The 18,145-nt window shown below is 45.4% G+C and overlaps 1 protein-coding gene across 1 annotated transcript in view; it reads right to left on the minus strand.

Annotated features, from left to right (window-relative positions):
* Nucleotides 1-18,145, minus strand: part of RFX4 (regulatory factor X4) — a 140,161-nt gene that overhangs the window by 74,209 nt on the left and 47,807 nt on the right. The window contains 3 exon segments of the mRNA XM_007472302.1: nucleotides 91-168; nucleotides 1,642-1,855; nucleotides 5,751-5,812. Coding sequence (XP_007472364.1) covers nucleotides 91-168; nucleotides 1,642-1,855; nucleotides 5,751-5,812 — 354 coding nt within the window.

The raw sequence follows: 18,145 nt of genomic DNA on the forward strand, positions 1-18,145 counted from the left end.
GGCAACTAGTAGGGAGCTCATGAAATAGAAGTTAGTGTCATCATAATATTTTAATGCAGAGTATTCATAGCTCAACACTTGTTGACCTACCTCATCAAAGTTGGCTCTTATTACAGTGTCCAGTATTCTCTGACAGTGTGTTCTGTACATCATAATAAAGGTAGAAACCTGTGAGGGGTGAGGAGGGATCAACAATAAAGGCATACATTAATACGTATTACTTCTGCCCTTTGAATTTCAATTTCAAGTCATTTATTCTATGCTGAGGGGATGAAATTCGCCTAATTCCTACTCATCCTGCAAGACCCAGACAAAACTCATTTTCACTAGGTGGGGCCCGCTGACTCTCAGCTCCCTCCTCTGTGCTCCCATAACACCTGAGTGCGTTTCTCCCTCAGAGCACTCACCCTGTGGTATGGAAAGCACGGGTTTCTCTCTCTGCCCCATCTCCACCCCCTGAAACTGTGGACTCTGGGAAAATAAAAATAGCATATTATTCATGCTTGTGTATCCAGCATTTTGTACAGTGCCTGGCACATAGTAGAGGCCTACCGAATTAAATTCCCATCAGCTGAGATACTGAAAAGTTAAAACCCAGCATGTACTCATAAGAAGAGGTGTTTTTGCCCAAATCACAAAAAGACATCTGGAAATTCTCTAGAATCTGCTTAGCAAAAGAATTGCATCTCCAGCTCCATTTAACTAAGAATTTTAAAGCAATGGTACAGGAAGTTTGTTGAGCAAGAAAGCAAATTTGAGAAAAAATAAGGATTTATCTAGTTCTTAGATTTAAAGCATTCTTTTCAGGTATTCTTTTTTCTTTTAGAACCTAGATATATGTTTTATATAAACTTAGTTTGCTTGTGCAAGCATCTGTCTCCCTGCTCGACTGTAAGCTTCCTGAGAGCAGGACTCAAGTCTCATTCACCACTGCAACCCAGTGTGATATGTAGAAACTCATCACCTACTGGCACACTGGGCAGCACAAGATAGGTGCATTAGGATGTGACCACCCAGGGGAAAGTCTCCAAATTTGTGTTTCCAATTATTTCTTCCCAATACCCTATGGCCCAAACTATCCGATTCACTATACCTATAAAATCTTCTTTGTCTATAATTTCACCTCATCCTCTGCAGCACATGGGAAAATAAACTGTATCCTATATAAAAGCATCCAGAGGAGGGGCCTTGTGAAACGAGACAGTACAACAGCATAGATGGGTAGGAAGGTAAGTAAGATAGATAGGTAGAGAGACAAACTTTTAATTTTAGAATAGTACTGGGTTGTAGCACAGTTTTGAAGATAGTTCAGGCAGTTCCCTTATAGCTCAAACCCAGTTACCTCTACCGTTAACGTCTTGCATTAGGATGGAGCATTTGTCACAACTAATGGACCAACACGGATACACCGTTATTGTCAACTAAAGTCCATACTTGAATCTGATTTCTATCTTTATATTTTTAAACTCACCATTTTGTAATAAAAGTGTGTGTGTGTGTGTGCGCGCTGTGGTGTGTGAGAGAAAAAGAGAGCGCGCAAGAGAGAGAGAGCGAGAGAGCGAGAGAGCGAGAGAGAGAGAGAGAGAGAGAGAGAGAGAGAGAGAAACCACCCACTCCCAGCAACACTTCAGACGTGGTCACCTTCTCCTCTGGCAGACTGGCCGGCAGATTTAGATCTTTGACATTTGGAAACTCTGGCAGCAATGTTCCAAGTTTGGACCGGGGTGAATATGCCACCGTCTGTTTGCTCACTTCTTTCTTGCCTGTCTCGCTCACCCAGGCGGCTCCTTTCTTGGAATACATCACATCATAATATTGGGAGCTTTCCTTCACCGCGATGCCGTAGTAATGATACCTGGGCCACAAAGGAAGAGAGAGAGACCCACATGCACCCTCATCAGGTGGGGGTTCCTGAGCCACAGGAGCCCAAGGCCAAAGACGGCTGGACCCATCCTCCCTGAGCTAGAAGACTTAACTCCTCTGTAAGGCTCAACATATTCGAAGTCTAGAATTAAAACAAAGTTCCATGTTGCCAGCCATCAATCAGACAGGTAAAAATAACCAAAATTGCCTCCTACAGAAAATGTTAAGTCAAATACTTTGCAAAGCATTAAGTGGGATAAAAAAATTTCCATTTGTACTTAATCTCTTATATACACGGACCCAAGAAGAAGAGTGTGTTTATGACTGCGAACTGTACCATAAACAAAAATTCACCTGGCCTATGTTTTTCTTAATCAATAAATGGCAGTGTTAAAGAACTGTATCTTAAAAAGGGAAAACTCAGTGTCTCAGCTGACACTGAATGTAAGACAAAGACCAGGACCTTTTGTTAACTCAGAATGGGCTTAATAACAGCAATGTTTTCAATTAAGACTAATGAGGGATGGAGGCTGCATTTTGTTTGGGTTTTAGCTACAATCTATTGAACACTTGCTATGTGCTGGGCACTTTGGAAAGTGCTTTACCTACATTAATTTGTAAAATAATTCTATGAAATGGGGATTATTATAATCTTTCTACAGATGAGAAAATGGAGGCAAGAAAGCTTAAGTAATTTGTTCAAGGTCATACAGCTGTTTAGGGGAGGGAGCAGGTTTGACTACAGAGCCACTGTGCTACACTAAGAAAACACACCGCATGGTGGTGTCACAAACTTTAATGTTTGTCAGAGCCACTTATGGACTGTAATAAAAATACAGATTCCAAGGCCCCTTCCCAGACCTAAGGATTCAGGACAGGGAATAGGGGCCAAGAATCAGCACTGAAATGAGCACCACAGATAATTCTGATGCACATCCATTTGAGATCAGCAAGCCTGCTGGGTTAGGCCCCTGCATTTACGTTCCTGGCTCTATGAGGCTGCCATTACCTACTATTCTAACACAGCAGCTAACAAGGTACTAAGTGCTTTACACACATTGCCCGATTTCATCTCACAAAACCCCTGGGAGGCTAGAACTAATTATTATCCCCATATTACAGACTAGGAAACTAAGACGCAGAGAATTTAAGTAACACACCCAAGATCATATAGTGAGTAAGCAGCAGAGGCAGGATTTGAACCTCTAAAAGTGCTTTTAAGCGCTGAGCCAGTGACTGTCAAATTTTACTAATAGTAAGAATCACCTACAAAACATAGTAAAATACAGACTCCCAGGCCCTGTTTCCGAAGATTCTGATTTAGCAGAAATCACTTTCAGAAATGCTGTACAACCTATTAACTACTCTTTTCTACTCATGGAGATACGGTGGTGACAGTCACAAAATCACACAAAAGAGAAAGCAGTCTGAGTTCTGGGGGAGGCTTCCCAGGGAGAGGAGAGCTGAGCACAGGTAACCTTCCCTCTCCCCGCTCCCCCGCCACTCCTGATACCATTCTGTGATACTTCTGCTTAGTGGGCATCTCGCCTCTATCTGAGTGCCTCCTGGGATGAAGCACTCAGACCCTCCGAAGGTAGCCCAGTTCATTTTAGGGTGGTGTAGTGATCAGAAAGTTCTTCTCTGTGTTGAGCCGATCTCTGTCTTCTACGCCTTCTACTTCCCAACTGTCATAACTGCCCTTCCTCCTGGAGGGCACTCCTTTGGTAGTGGGGGCAGGGGCGGGTTCCATTTGCTCTGGAAGCCCCTCCAGGCAGGAGGGCAGTTATGACACGCCTCTCTAACTTTACAAAGTCCCCCCTTACGCTTTCTTAAGATCAAGCTAGTAACGGCATGTTCAGATCAGACTGCTTCTTGATTTTTCAGACTGTATGTTGCTAGAATTGGCAACTGCAGCGAAGCTAGTGCTCTGACCACTTCTCAGGTTTCCATTTCAGGTCTGTAAGGCACGTCAACACACTCTCCATCAGCCCCCTGGCCCCCCCACCCCCGCCCCACAATTTATTCTGTCAAAGTAAATTTGCTGAGGGATTTTCTCTAAAAGGCCAAGTGGCATGTTGGAGACTAGAGCTTCTTATTACCTTTCAATTGGTTGAAGGTGAGACCAACCTTGGAGGATCCTTATGGAGAGGATACAGTGAAACTGAATTTTTAAAGAAGATATTGCCCAATTTGCCAACCTCTAGGTTAAAGAAAAAGAAAACAAAAGCTGGCTCTTACATGTAGACAGAAGGAAACTTTCTCCAAACTTATGCGGGAATGTGTTGGAGCCAGTGACTCTAAAAAGACCATAAGCTGGAGAAAAATAATTCCTTTTCATTCATTCAAGAGTCTTCCAACCATCCACTTCTCTGTGGATTGATTTGCCCTTGTGGGCCAACCACTGTGCTCACCAGCAAACAAATAAGGAAGAATCTGGGTTTTCTACTCTATACTCTTACCAGGGCTGAAAGCTCATTTTTAAACAAATACTGGAATTTTTCATTATGAATGAGATTTGTTCATCAGAGGAGTCACCATGAAAAATTATTAGAAATTTATTCCAAAATGTCCCTTGCTCAAAGTCTCTTTGGAAATTGCCCCCAGAGCTTCTGAGCCACATGAAAAATATGAGCCTCGTTTATTTTCAGAACTTTACTACAAAGGGTTTTCCCCAGTTTGATCATCCACTTTCCACTTTCTTTACCTAATTTGGCTCCAAAGTTAAACCCACCCTTGGAGGATGGGAATGTGCTGCCTGGGGATGGCCAGGGGTAGAGTCAGGGGGCAGTATTGGACATGCTGCTTTTGAAACATTTTTAGTGACAAGTCTTACAAGTCCTATGTGGTGGTTGTTTTCATTATTTTATAAGTCAGTATGTGTTGATCTGCTACTCACCATGGTAAAAACGTTTAGAAATGCTGCATAATAAGGCACCCTCTAGTGGAATCACGGTGTACAGTAGTATAATAAAGGTTCTGACAAGTCCTGCATAAAGGACCCTGTTTAGCTCAGTGCTTACCAAACTTAATGGCCAACAGACCTTCTTCATGGAACACCTAGTCACTTCCAACAGTTTTTTGAAACACCCTTCGAGGCAAGTCTCTATAAATCCAGATTTTAGTGAAGCCTGGGCAAAACAGGCAGAGTCCCTTCCCATTGACTCTCACCTGGCAGACAGGCATCTACACAGCCTCTCACTCCTCGGGTCACCTCCTCAGTAAGCCCTTCCAGGGCTACCCTCTTTATACCAGACCAACCTTTTGTAATTCTCTAGGACAACCCTCTTCACAATTTGATGATCTTTTTTTTGTCTGTCTTCCCCTGGAGAATACATGTTCCATCCAGGAGGGCGGAAACCTGTTTGCTCGTGGTTCCTCAGCACTTAGCACCATTTATCTGACATGCAGAAAATGTGAAGCAAACATTGCTTGGTTGGTTGGTTGACTGAATGGATGAATGGGAAGCAGTACATCCTGGGTACCACAGCATGGCTGGAGCTTTCCACCCCATCTCCCTTGCAGGGATTGGTACAGGGTTGCTTCTCTGGCAGACTGGATACTGTCAGAGTAGAGAGTTTGTTGACCAAAACAATCCAAGTAACCTGGAGATTGGTCAAGAAACCACAAGGCGCTCCTTTTAAAGAATGCCCAAGACTCTTTCACAAAAACAACTAAAGGCAGGGTGGCACCATGTCAGATTCCTTAAAGCAGCTGGCCTTTTGGACGGCCTTTCTCTCAGGGCTCCTGGGAGAGGGGGCCACTCCCGCCAGCCACAGACATCCCCCCCAGGCCTGTGGACTGAGCTCAGGATGAAAGGTCTGGGGTCCGGATCTGACTGGAGGCCCGTGGACGTGCACTCTGCAGGTGGAAGGGCTGTCGGTGCTTACTTTGACTGTCCTCGGGTCCCGAGTCTTCTGGTGGTTAACTGAGGAAACTGCTGCCTTATGATCTGTAAGTCAACACAAGAATCAGTTACGCACTGGGAAAAGCTGGGAGCACAGTGACGGAGTTTACAAACAGCAATCTAATGAAGGAAAACACAGACCCTTGGTTGCGATGACTTATTAGGAGTCCAAGAGGAAGACCACTGGTGCTGGGGACACGGTGGGGGGGAGCACCTGAGTGACGGTGGGGCTCTGGATCCTCAGGGGGGGTCTCACTTGGCCGCTCTGGGCTTCACCCCCCTCCTCACAACGTAGGCAGTGTACGCTTTCACCCAGAACCTGTCACCCCCGTTTACAGCCCTCCAAAGGCTTCCGCTGCACCTGGTACTCACCCCCGCCTCAGCCTCTGTAACCCGGTCCCCGCTTACCTCCTGGCCTCCCTCTCCTCCGACTCTCGCCCTTCCTCACTGCATCCCAGCCACACTGGCTTGCTTTTTATTTTATTTTTTCCCTGTTCCTGAAACATGCCAGGCTTCCTCCCCGCACTGGGGGCCTTTGTACTGCAGCTCTCTCCATCAGGAATGCAATTTCACCCAGATCGTCACAAGATTAGCTCCTTCTCCCACAACATTCGGGCCTCTGGGCAAGGTCCCTCTGCCCAGAGGCCTTCTCTGACCAGCGGGTGCACAGTAACCCCAGCAGCACCCCAGCATGTGACCCTGCTTTCTGTCCTCCTCTCGGCTCCCTCCGCAGTTGTCTCGCTCGCTTACTCTCTGAGTGCTTATTTCACATCTCCCCCCACTTGAACATAAGCTCCACGAGAGCAGGGACCTGGCCCAGGGCACATGCGAAGAGCTCAGTCCACGTCTGTCGAATGAAGGCATGAAGCCCGACCCCTGGCCTGGAGAGTACCCTTTACTCATTTGCCAAGTGGACGACGCTAAGGGCTGCTTCCCAGGACAACCACGTAGATCTACCAGAAACCTAGGAGGAGGGGCCGTCTGCCAAGGTGAAAACACAACCAATGGGCCTCTTTCTTGGTGTGTACAGCGATGGTGTTTGTGAAGAGGCAGTACGGTAGAGGGGTTCTGTGCAAGGGCTTTGGAGCTAGATTACCTGGATTAGATCCAAGCTCAGCCATTTGTTATTCTGGGGCCCTTGGGCAAGTTATTTAACATTCAAATGACTCAGCTTCCTCATTTGTAAAATGGGAATGATACCAACCCCTACCTCAGAGAATTTTTGTGAAAATTTAAAAAGTAAACGGATGTAAATAATTAGCAACAGTGCCTGGCACTTAGTAAGGGTTCAATAAACATTGCCCATTATGACCAGTGATTATCCTGATGACTCACTCATTCCCTTTTATTACCAGGGATATTTAAGTCTAGCCACATTCCTCTAACTCCCTTCTCTTCTAATACAGCATCGAGCAGGCCGGTGTGGTCAGACAGAGGGAGCCTGAACACTATCCTTCATAAGAGATGCTGCTGCACGGGCTTCCCCGGTGGCGCAGTGGTTGAGAGTCCGCCTCCCGATGCAGGGGATGCGGGTTCGTGCCCTGGTCCGGGAAGATCCCACGAGCTGCGGAGCGGCTGCGCCCGTGGGCCATGGCTACTGAGCCTGCACGTCCGGAGCCTGTTGCTCCGTGGCAAAAAAAAAGAGATGCTTCTGCTGATTTCCCACTGGCAGGGCACGAACTATGAGCACCTTCTCAGAGGTGGGGATGAATCTCTACTGATCCACTTACACCCTCTTCCAAGTCTTTCCTGATCCCCTGACCAGGTAAGAGCTCTTCCTTCTCCAAACCGCTGCACCTGCTACTTCCAGCCTGTGACCAAGTTCCATCCTCCCTGTATTGTGAATATATCCTGATTCTCCCCGCATCTCCATCTCCATCGGCCCCAGGGCCATAATCGCACACCTGGATTGCTGCAATGGTCTCACTGCCCCTGCTGCCAGGCATACCTCACCTCAATCACTCCTTCATGAAGACTCCAGACAAAGTCCAAACCCACCAGTTTCTGCCTTCATTCCAGCTCACCTCTCGTCGTCCTCTTCCTCTCCCAATCCCATGAAGCATTGAAGGGTATTACCACTTTTTAAAAATGTGCTAAATTGAAGAGCCAAAAAATGATCTTGGCCTCTTTCTTCCATTTGAGCATCAGGCTTTTTCATCTGTCAAATGGGGATAATGACACTGTTTCAACCTATCTTCCAGGCTCTGCCCCCTGCTTGATGTCTTCCAGGAGCATCACCCTTTTCTAGCACATTCTCTTCATCGACAGAGGTATCCTTCAAATCCTTTGATGGCTCTTCAGAGGCTTCTCAGAAAACGCAGTTTCCAGGCTTTTGTGGTTATCTTATGGTCTCCCAAGCAATATATTTGCGTGGTTAGAATCTTTAATTCCATTTGTGAAAATACTTTTTCCTCTAAAAATATTTGATGGCCAAATCCTCTCCTCCTCCTCCAAAAAGAGAGAAAGGTCATTTCAAATAAAGCACGAAGAGGAAAGGAAGCCTGTTAGGAGTTGGGGGTGGGGGATGGGTGGAGGCCCTGCTGCACCACATCGCTCTCTGCCCAACTGGAGGTCAAGACTTTTCCCACTCTGAGCAAAGAAAGCTGTTGCAGACAGCACCTCCTCCTTCCAGCCGCAACAAAAACCTGTGGGAAGGGAGTTTGCTTTTTTTTAAGTGTTTCTTATGGGCTGCAAATTACAAATTATTCTCCTTTCCTTTCACCAAATAATCAGCTGGTCCCTGAATCTGAAAGCCCAGCACAATTTAGTTTGAGTCTCAAAATGCAGGGTCGGTTCAGCCCTGCTAAGGCTGTTCAGCTTTTAATTTCTAGAGCAAGACTCAGCAAACAGTCAAACACTTTTGTGGAGCTGTGAGAGTTGAGCTTCACTGTTTGATAAATGGGCAGACGGCAGGCAGCCCCTCTTTCTTTTTTTGTATGGATTCAATGAAGCCTGCCTAAAGAACACCACATGCTGTTCTAGCTACTGATCTAACATTCCGCAACATCCCAGCCTTCCAAATTCCCTTTAATTACTCAGGAATCCCACCCTCTGCTCTTTCAGCCTGGGCAGACGGGGCTGGGGTCTCCATGGGCCAGGGGTGGGACGTGGAGCAGCTCTGGGGAACCAGTCTCTCCGGGGCTGCTGGCGTTCTTTCTTAGGTGGTGGTCAGGTTATGCATCTCTTCCATCCGTTCTTCTCTCCATTAAACACATGGCTCCAGGTGGAAGGAAACTCAGCATGCAGGCTACCCTGACATAATTTTGTGGTTGTAGTTTTTTAAGAAATATGAGTGAGTTTGCGGCAAACGTTCCTGAAATGGCATCTTCAAACCACAGGCCTCATTTCAGATAAGGAAGGGGAAGAGTCTCTTCTTCTCGAGAGGAACTGACACCCACTGGGCATCAGTAGGCACCATGCGCTAGACAAAGTGTTTTACTCTCGGTATTAAATTTATCCTAAAAACCACACTGGAGGAGAATATGATGGTCCTCGTTTCACACATGAGGAACTGGGGTCTAGGGTGATACAGGCTGCTCGGAGTCACAGACGCCAGCACGTAGAAGCAGCAGGGATCCAGTTCCACTGTCTCCTGTTCATCACTTTCACCGACACCCAAGGGAGCCAGCAAGGGTCCACTGACTGTGCACGAAACCCTCAGCATTCTCTGTGGGTGTCACCTCAAGAGACACCTTCAGAGCCACATAGCACAGCCAGTCGGCCTCATTACTCTACAGAGAGGCCTTGTTTGACTTTGACCCCAAGTTGTATGGTCTTGCTTGATCCAGCTTGATCTCCAAACTTAGTCATCAGGGACGCTCTGAGAAAAGGCTTTTGGTTGTTCCCAAAAATTCAATCCACCCTCAGTAGGCAAAGATTTGCCACCAACAAGAACTGATCCAAAAGAAGTTCCAGTGTAATGGAATAAGTGGATGTTCTCCCACACTCCGAGGGAGACAAACTCGTGTATACAAAGAATCAAGTATGCTTAAGACAGTTTTAAAACAAGAGCTCCCGGCCTTATTTCAGAGGTCATCTGGGTGTGGGAAAAAGAAAAGGGGCTTTTCAAGCAGCAAGAAATTATAAATTCAGTACAATGGCAAGTACTTGTGGCTTCTCTTAAAAAACACACACAACAATTTTTTGAAAAATGGTTAAAGGGATTCTAATTGTCACAACTTTAAGTCTGAAAGTGGGGTACTCTCTTTGTTGGCAATAGACCTTGTGCCTTTTTCAGAGAAGAAAAAATAACTAAGCCTGGTAGTATGAATAAGTTTTCCTAAACACTTTCCCTCAAGGCTACCATCTTGAAATGGGTGTTTGCCAGAGTAATTTTACTATGCTGGTATAATTCTATCCATTTAACAGTTTTGGGAGGAGTAACACCTACTGGGTGCCAGGCACTGGAGGTTGAGGTGGGTTCTAGCCCGCCGCAGGTTCCACAGGAAATTCCACAAAAGAAATTTTTAAAAATTACAAGAAATTTACATCTAGAGCAATGAGACAGAAATGGAGTTTCAAATTATGCATACGGATTGATGAAGGATTCCGAGAAAACCCCCATGGCTAGAGAGGTAACAATCTGTTGCCCCCGATAAGTACCATGGGTAACAATTCCAAGAAGTCCAAAAATCCATATGTGAGCCCAGTATTGTCCTTGGGATGTTGGGATGATGTGTCATGTCTGTGAGTGTGAGAAGAGACAGTCATCATACACCCATTTAGCTAGAATGTGGTGAGTTACATAAGATAGAGGTTAAGTCAAAAAGGGAATAATTCTGAAGATGATAATACGAGAGGGTGAGGGTGGTGATGGTAGCATGTGTGTGATGTGGGAAATTTTTAGAACAATTGTTCTCAAAATTGTTCAGAAGGAAGAGCAGCTAGAAAGGTTGAAATATTCATATGTTAGTGATGATATATTAAAAACATGATGTATTAAAGTCATGAAATGTTGCGATTGTAAACTGAAATCATAATTATAGCTAAAGTGCATTGAGTGTTTATACTTACCAGGCACTGTGCTAAGGCAGCCCTTTTAACAGTCATTATCTCAACAGTCCTCAGACAGTTGGTACCTTGTCCCCATTTTACAGAGGAGAAAATTGAGGCTTATAGCTATTAAGAAATCTCCTGAGTTCACACAGTTGGTAAATGGTGGCGCTGGGATTCAAACCCACACAATTTGATTTCTGAGCTTTTACATTGCACATCAGTAAAGACGTGTGAAATAACAAAATATGGAATCTGTTGTGAAATCAGACATTCTAACATCACAGCAGATACTAAGGGTTAAGAAAAACATATGCAAGAATTTAAAGTAGAAGGAAACTGTCCATGTGCTTAATTTTTTTCCTTTGCAAATTGAAAAAAGACCATCCCTGAAGAATCCTAAAGATGCCTCAAGAGTACCTTTATCTCCCTCTGTGTCCCTCCACAGGTGCGCAAGCAACCTGGTGTCAGGGCAGATTGTGAGCGCTCTTGAGGAAGAGGGCAGTCATGTAAAACGAGAGGAACCTTTAGCCTTATCTCTGTTCCAGGCATATGTGGCTGACAGAAGCATAGGTCCCCAGAACACTGTTGTCTGTCTGTCTGTTTGTTTCTTGCATTGCTCAAGCATGGGCGGTGGGGAGGAAGGAACCACATATTCAAGGAAGCAACACCCACAGCCCAAATGGCTAAGTACCTCAAGCCCTCATGGGGAGAAGGCAGGATATAAATAAATTCAATTCATACAAGTACATCTGCCGTCCCAGATTCCCTTCCTCCTGTCTCCCTACCTCTTACTGGACGGTGGTGGGGTGGTGGGGTGGGGGTGGGGGTCCCTGCCCAGCAGGTGGCATCCACTGGTCTCCCCCCTTCCCCTCAGATCCAGCCCTGCCACTACACATCGGACCTTGGGAAGCCCACTCAATCTCCTTGACTTTTAACGTCCTTGTCTGGAAAATGAGAAGGTCTCACCAATAGATCTCTAAGTTCCCTTAATAGATTAAACTTCTTTACATTGAGGTGTTAGTAACTGGTAAGTATTAATGAATTATCCTGCTCTTTTGTAGTTGCATTTCCACAGACTTAAACGAAAGGAACTGAGGATTTTGAGATATCAGCAAGCCTTCGGGGGAGGTGTATTTGCGAGGTTAAAGGACCTCCCCACGTATTCAAGTCGCACTGTGTCACAGCTGTCTAGTTGCCTATCCATGAATCAGCCTCTTCCTGACAAGCTCAACAAATCTTTGACCATAAATCATGTTACCCCACACAGTCTAAGCTACTCACTTGGTGCACTTATGTTTCCTCGCATGGGCTCCACATTTGAGAGTACACCCTGCACTGTCTCAGGATCCTGGGTTCCATTTTATAGTCGTGACACATAAAAGGACACATGGAGAGAAATGGGTGAAGGTGATCAAAAGGTACAAACTTCCAGTTATAAGATAAATAAGTCCTGGGTTGTCATGTACAGCACGCTGACTATAGTTAACAATATTGTATCGTATGGTTGAAAGTTGTAAGGAGAATAGATCTCAAAAGTTCTCATCACAAGAAAAAAAAATTTGTAACTCTGTGTAGTGATGGATGTTAACTAAATTTATTGTGTTGATCATTTTGCAGTATATACATACATCAAATCACTATGTTGTACGCCTAAAACTAATATGATGCTAGATGTCAATTAGATCTCATTTTTTTAAAAGAAAAAGGATACGTGGATTTCTGAAATGCCCTTATGTGGATAAAATGGCTAGTTGTCTGCCCCTTTCCCTTTCTAACCAAACTCTAATTTTTTATTCCAGGAGGCGATGGACTACATTTTCCTGCCTCCCTGACAGCCAAGGGCAGACGGTGAGACAAAAGGGGAAATCACTGGGCAGGGCTCTGGGAAAGCTTCTAAAGACAGCTGACTCAGCTGGAGTTTTGACCTTTCTCTCCCTACACCCTGTTTTCCACTTCTTGCCTGGAATTTAGGCTTTGTTGTCCAGCAGTCACTTTGGACCATGAGGTGACCTAGAAATTAGAAGCCATCTGCTAAGAATGGCAGAGCACAGAGAGAGAAGGAGCCCAGGTCCCTGATGCTCTTATAGAGCTGTTATACTAGCATAGGTTACCTTCTTTTAAACTTATTCTATGTGAAGAAAAGTAAAACCACAAATTTATTTAAGCCATTGTCTGGGAATGAGGAGAGGCATCTTTTGCACACAGCCCCAGTACAATTCCTAACTGATACACCTTCTGATTTCCCCCCAGGATTTACCTCATAGGAAAGGTTCCAGGGGCCCTGGAATCAGCTATCTCATCTTTAAACAGGAACAAAAAACAGCATCTAGTTCACAGGGCTGTGTGAGGATTAAATGAGGTGATATGTGCAGAGGGCTTGGCCCAGTGCCTGGCAAAGCGTGTCAGTGTTACTGTCATGATTTCTCGTTGAAAAGTGTTTCCAGTTCATGTGGTAAAGATCCTCACACCTTTGCAGACTAACTTCCCCACGTGATAGATGGAGGGACTGAGGTTCAGAGAGGGAAATGGGACCTGTCCAGGGTAATACAGAGAGTAAGAGTGATAGATCCTCAAATTCAGGGCCCAAAACCTGGCGTTATTGGGAACTCCTCGCCTACTGTACACGGTGGACCCTCAGTAAAAGTCTGTGGAAGAAGACATTCTTTTGCCTTTAATCCTCCACCAGAATGCCTGCTACAAATGCATGGAAAGCAATCCAATTAGTAAGAGTTATTCTCTTAGCTCAGAAATCTGAGGTCCAGTTTTTCTTTCCGAAAAAGCTTAGCTCTTGCTAAGCACAGCAATGCTCCATCTCTGGGCAGGTGGCATTTTTAGTTTCCAAAAGACCAGTGGAAAAGCAGGAGAAAGAAGCATTTGGTGAAACTGAAACACTCGCTTCAGCTTCCATGGATCTCGCAAGTCTGCAGGTTAGGAGAAGGCAATGCTGGGTACCTAGAGGTACTCCGAGATTGACCTGGCTCTCAGGCTGCCCTCACTCCCCACCCCGAGGAGGCAGCAGTTTCCTCCTCTGCGTCCCTCCGATCCTGGGTGTTCATAGCTCAGGGGGCACATCTGCCATCTTGCTTTGCAGTTTCTCACATGCATATGCCCCTTTGCAGCCTCCTCCCCTAGAGGGCTCCATTTCCCATCTCCTGAGATAAATGCATACCTAATAAATACATACCTAAGGTTCACTTGGGTGAACCCAAGTGTTGAGGGGGAAGCAGAATGGGAAATACTGGCAGGGGGGTTCCCAGTGCTTGGAACACCCTGGGGGGAAGATCTAAGGGGAAATTTCTCAATTGCAGTGACCAGCGCACTTGACCCTGAGAGACAGAGAGGCTGAGACTTCACTCCCAAATCTGATCATATGGAGGTGTCCAGGTGATTGCTAATGACAACACCAAAGTCAAAAGGACAACTGTTTACACAAAACCTGCCTCTACACATATGGACCGTACCCCCAAAATAAGTTGCTCTGTGTAAATGAGACAGTTAAGTACAGGGACTCTAGAGCCAGACTTCTCAGGGTCACATTCTGAATCACACATCTGCTTACTGGCTGTTTGACCTTGGGCAAATTACCTAACTTCTCTGGGACTCAGTTTGCCCATGTATGAAATGGGGATAATAGCTTCTACCTCATAGAGTTGTTTGGGGGATTAGACAAGGTCGACATATGTCAAGTGCTTAGAATAGTGCCAGGTAATAGAAAGCACTATGTAAGTGTTCGTTATTTTTATTAATTTTATTAAACATCTGTGAATGCTGCATTCATAATTAGATATAGCTAGACACTTCTAATATCTGTTAAAAAGAATTGTCTTTAATAAGCTTGGGTAATTTATCTGAGTATGATGTCATGTGTAGGCCAATTCTGATATTACCTTGTGTTTGTTTCAATTTACAGTTGTGTTGCTCTCTAAACATTTATTTCACTGCTTTTGCTGGAGAACTAGGGGTATCATTTTGGAAGTGTTTTTTCTCACCCTGACAAGCCTGGAGGCACCAGTAGCAGGAAGGAAAGGTTAGGGAAAAGCAGAAGGTCAGACCACTCTCCCCTCCCCCACTGCAGGTCCCTAGGCCACGCGTGGTCAGTCCTGAGGTGGGGGGGAGGGGAGGAGTTTTCAAATGGATGAGAGACTGTAGGTTTCAACTAGAGCACTGGACTGGACTTTAGTGTCTACAAGAGCACCTAAATTATTGAAAAGAGGCTTGTTTTTTGTTTTTTGTTTTAACATCTTTATTGGAGTATAACTGCTTTACAATGGCGTGTTAATTTCTGCTGTATAACAAAGTGAATCAGCTCTACATATACATATATCCCCATATCTCCTCCCTCTTGCGTCTCCCTCCCACCCTCCCTATCCCACCCCCCTAGGTGGTCACAAAGCACCGAGCTTATCTCCCTGTGCTACGTGGCCGCTACCGACTAGCTATCTATTTTACGTTTGGTAGTGTATATATGTCCATGCCACTCTCTCACTTCGTCCCAGCTTACCCTTCCCCCTCCCCGTGTCCTCAAGTCCATTCTCTACATCTGCTGAGGCCTGTTTTTATAATCAATAACCAAAAAGCTATTAAACCTGACACAAAACCATCAGGGGTCAGGGAAGGGAGTTTGGCCGTAACATGGTTGAGAAACAAAGCAAAGCCATTTTCTGTTTGCACATCACCAAGGTGGGCCTGTTCCATACCCGTCACACTCGTGGGGGCTCCTCTGGGCTTCTCTAAGAATAAAAGTGTAACACGAGGCATTCAGAGAGCTGGTCAGAACCCTCCAGCATAAGGCCAGAGCCACAGGGTGAATCCTCAGCAGAGAAGCAAGAGCGGTGGGCAGTGGGAGGTCAGCTGGAGAGCACAGCCCTTCAGCCAGTGTGCACAGAGATCCAGGGGGTCTCCCCCCAAACCCACCACCGGACCCCTTTCCCCCAGCGTATGGATGACGATCACAGCACAGGACACCGATAGCTGGGAGGAGCCTTCAGAGAGCACCAGCTGGTCAAAAAGACTCCTGTTGCCTTTCCTCTAGATACCCTCCCCCTCTGTCCCCCTCCCTCAACCCTGGAGGAGTCAGAAGAGGAGAGAAAGAGTCCCCCTCTTCCCTTTCACAGAGCAAATTCGGAGGCATTGTGGGGGGAGGTCTGCCTTCCATGTGAGATGGAAGTTTTAAATTGGACAGAACTGGGCTTTTTCATAGCTGAGAATGAGTTTTAATTATCCAGCCAAGACTGATATGATGGCTGATCACGGTCTGATGCTGTGGGATTGCCCTGCAATGTTGTCAGAGGGCAGAGCAGGAACGACGGACAGAGGACTCTGAAGGCAGCTCTTTAAAGTAAGTGAAAATACAACCAGTTTCCACTGGTACCTCAACAAGTTCATTCCTACTCAGCAAATGGACTAAGGGAAAGTGGATACAATGCCAATTTCATATGGTGACCATAAGGCTTAAGCAAGCTGCCACATGTCAAACGATTCATGGTGTTCTTAGCAAACAGCAATAATGTAAATCATTCAGTCTTCAAATATCTGAAGATCTATTATGTGCCAGGCACTACTCTGGGGGCTAGGGATGTATAGTGAACTAAAAGGTCCTCATGGAGCTTCCATTCTAGAGAAAGAGATGGACAAAACACAAGCAACTAAAATATATATATATGTTACATATTTATTAGTTATATGTATTAACAATTATATATTATATGTAATAAAACATATAGATAATACTACAATACATAGATAACTATACATATATATTAGTAACATCATATATATATAGTAGTTCAGACAGTGATAAGTGCTATAAAGAAAAATAAAGTATGGTAAGAAAATAGAGGAGTTAGAACGGAATGCAGCCAATTTTAGAAAATAGTGATTTCTTCCATTGATAGAGAACTTTACAGTTTTAAAATGCATTCTCATAAGCACTATCTCACTTTATCCCTAGAGTAATTTGGGACACTTCCCATCTAAAGGTAAGGAAACAGGAGCTCAGAAAAGTTAAGTGACTCCAAGTTGGATGACCTTTCATCACCCCAGCTAACAGCAAAAGCAGGCACAAGAAGTTAGCTCAGCTAGCAGCCTCAGCATGCTCTGCAATTCCGAAATTAATTTCAGGACCCAAAGTCAATACAACATTATTGGAAGCTAGTGCTTTTGGAGCTTGCCCATGGTGTTGGAGAGGGGATTTTTATTTCAGATCTTACTTGCAGCAAAGCAATCGCTGCCATCCACTTTATCAAGAACAGGATCCCAGCCAGGCGACATGGGGACAGCTTTACCACTGATGTCTGTTTCACCTCAGCCCACTTGCAAGCCAGGTGGGAAGATGACCACCAATTGAATTTTTCTCTAAAACCTAAGCTGAAATAGTAAACTTTGCCTGCTGTGAGCTAAAAGTTCAGAGATGAATCATAAGTTTGGACGGATCGGTTCAAAGGAATCTGTCCACGATTACACTCCAAGGTTTTACAGAACTAGCCCCTTTCTCTCAAGGAGATGGCAGCTGCGGCGTGCTGGGAGCCCTCAGGAAGGGAAAATGTGTCTGGGATTTCAATTCAACAAGCTCAATGCGAAAACCCTCAGCAGGTACCTTCTGTCCTCCACGGCTGGAAGGACAGCCCCAATTTCCAGTGCACTTGAAATCGATGGCAAGGCAGCTGCAGAGAGCATTTGCATTTGTGCTTTTATTTCCATTAGAGTATTTCCTTGTTTTGGGACTGTAGATAAGGCAGAGTCCGGATGCTTTTTTTTTTTATTTTTAACATTTTTATTGGAGTATAATTGCTTTACAATGGTGTGTTCGTTTCTGCTTTATAACAAAGTGAATCAGCTATACATATACATATATCCCCATAGCCCTTCCCTCTTGCGTCTCCCTCCCACCCTCCCTAACCCACCCATCTAGGTGGTCACAAAGCACCAAGCTGATCTCCCTGTGCTATGCGGCTGCTTCCCACTAGCTATCTGTTTTACGTTTGGGAGTGTATATATGTCCATGCCACTCTCTCACTTCGTCCCAGCTTACCCTTGGATGCCTTTTTTTTTTTTTTTGCGGTACGCGGGACTCTCACTGTCGGTGGCCTCTCCCATTGCGGAGCACAGGCTCCGGACACGCAGGCTCAGCGGCCATGGCTCAGGCGCCCAGCCGCTCCGCGGCATGTGGGATCCTCCCGGACCGGGGCACGAACCCGTGTCTCCTGCATCGGCAGGCGGACTCTCAACCGCTGCGCCACCTGGGAAGCCCTTGGATGCCTTTTTAAATGACTATTTGGGAAGCACCTGGCACTGTAATTCTTCTTAGAGAGGAAACTTATTATTTGGGAAAATATTCTGAAAAGCCATTTGGATTAAATGAGACTTGTGGGCATAGATGTCAGC

This window comes from Lipotes vexillifer, unplaced genomic scaffold, assembly GCF_000442215.2.
Source record: "Lipotes vexillifer unplaced genomic scaffold, Lipotes_vexillifer_v1.1 scaffold1177, whole genome shotgun sequence".
NCBI lineage: Eukaryota > Metazoa > Chordata > Mammalia > Artiodactyla > Lipotidae > Lipotes > Lipotes vexillifer.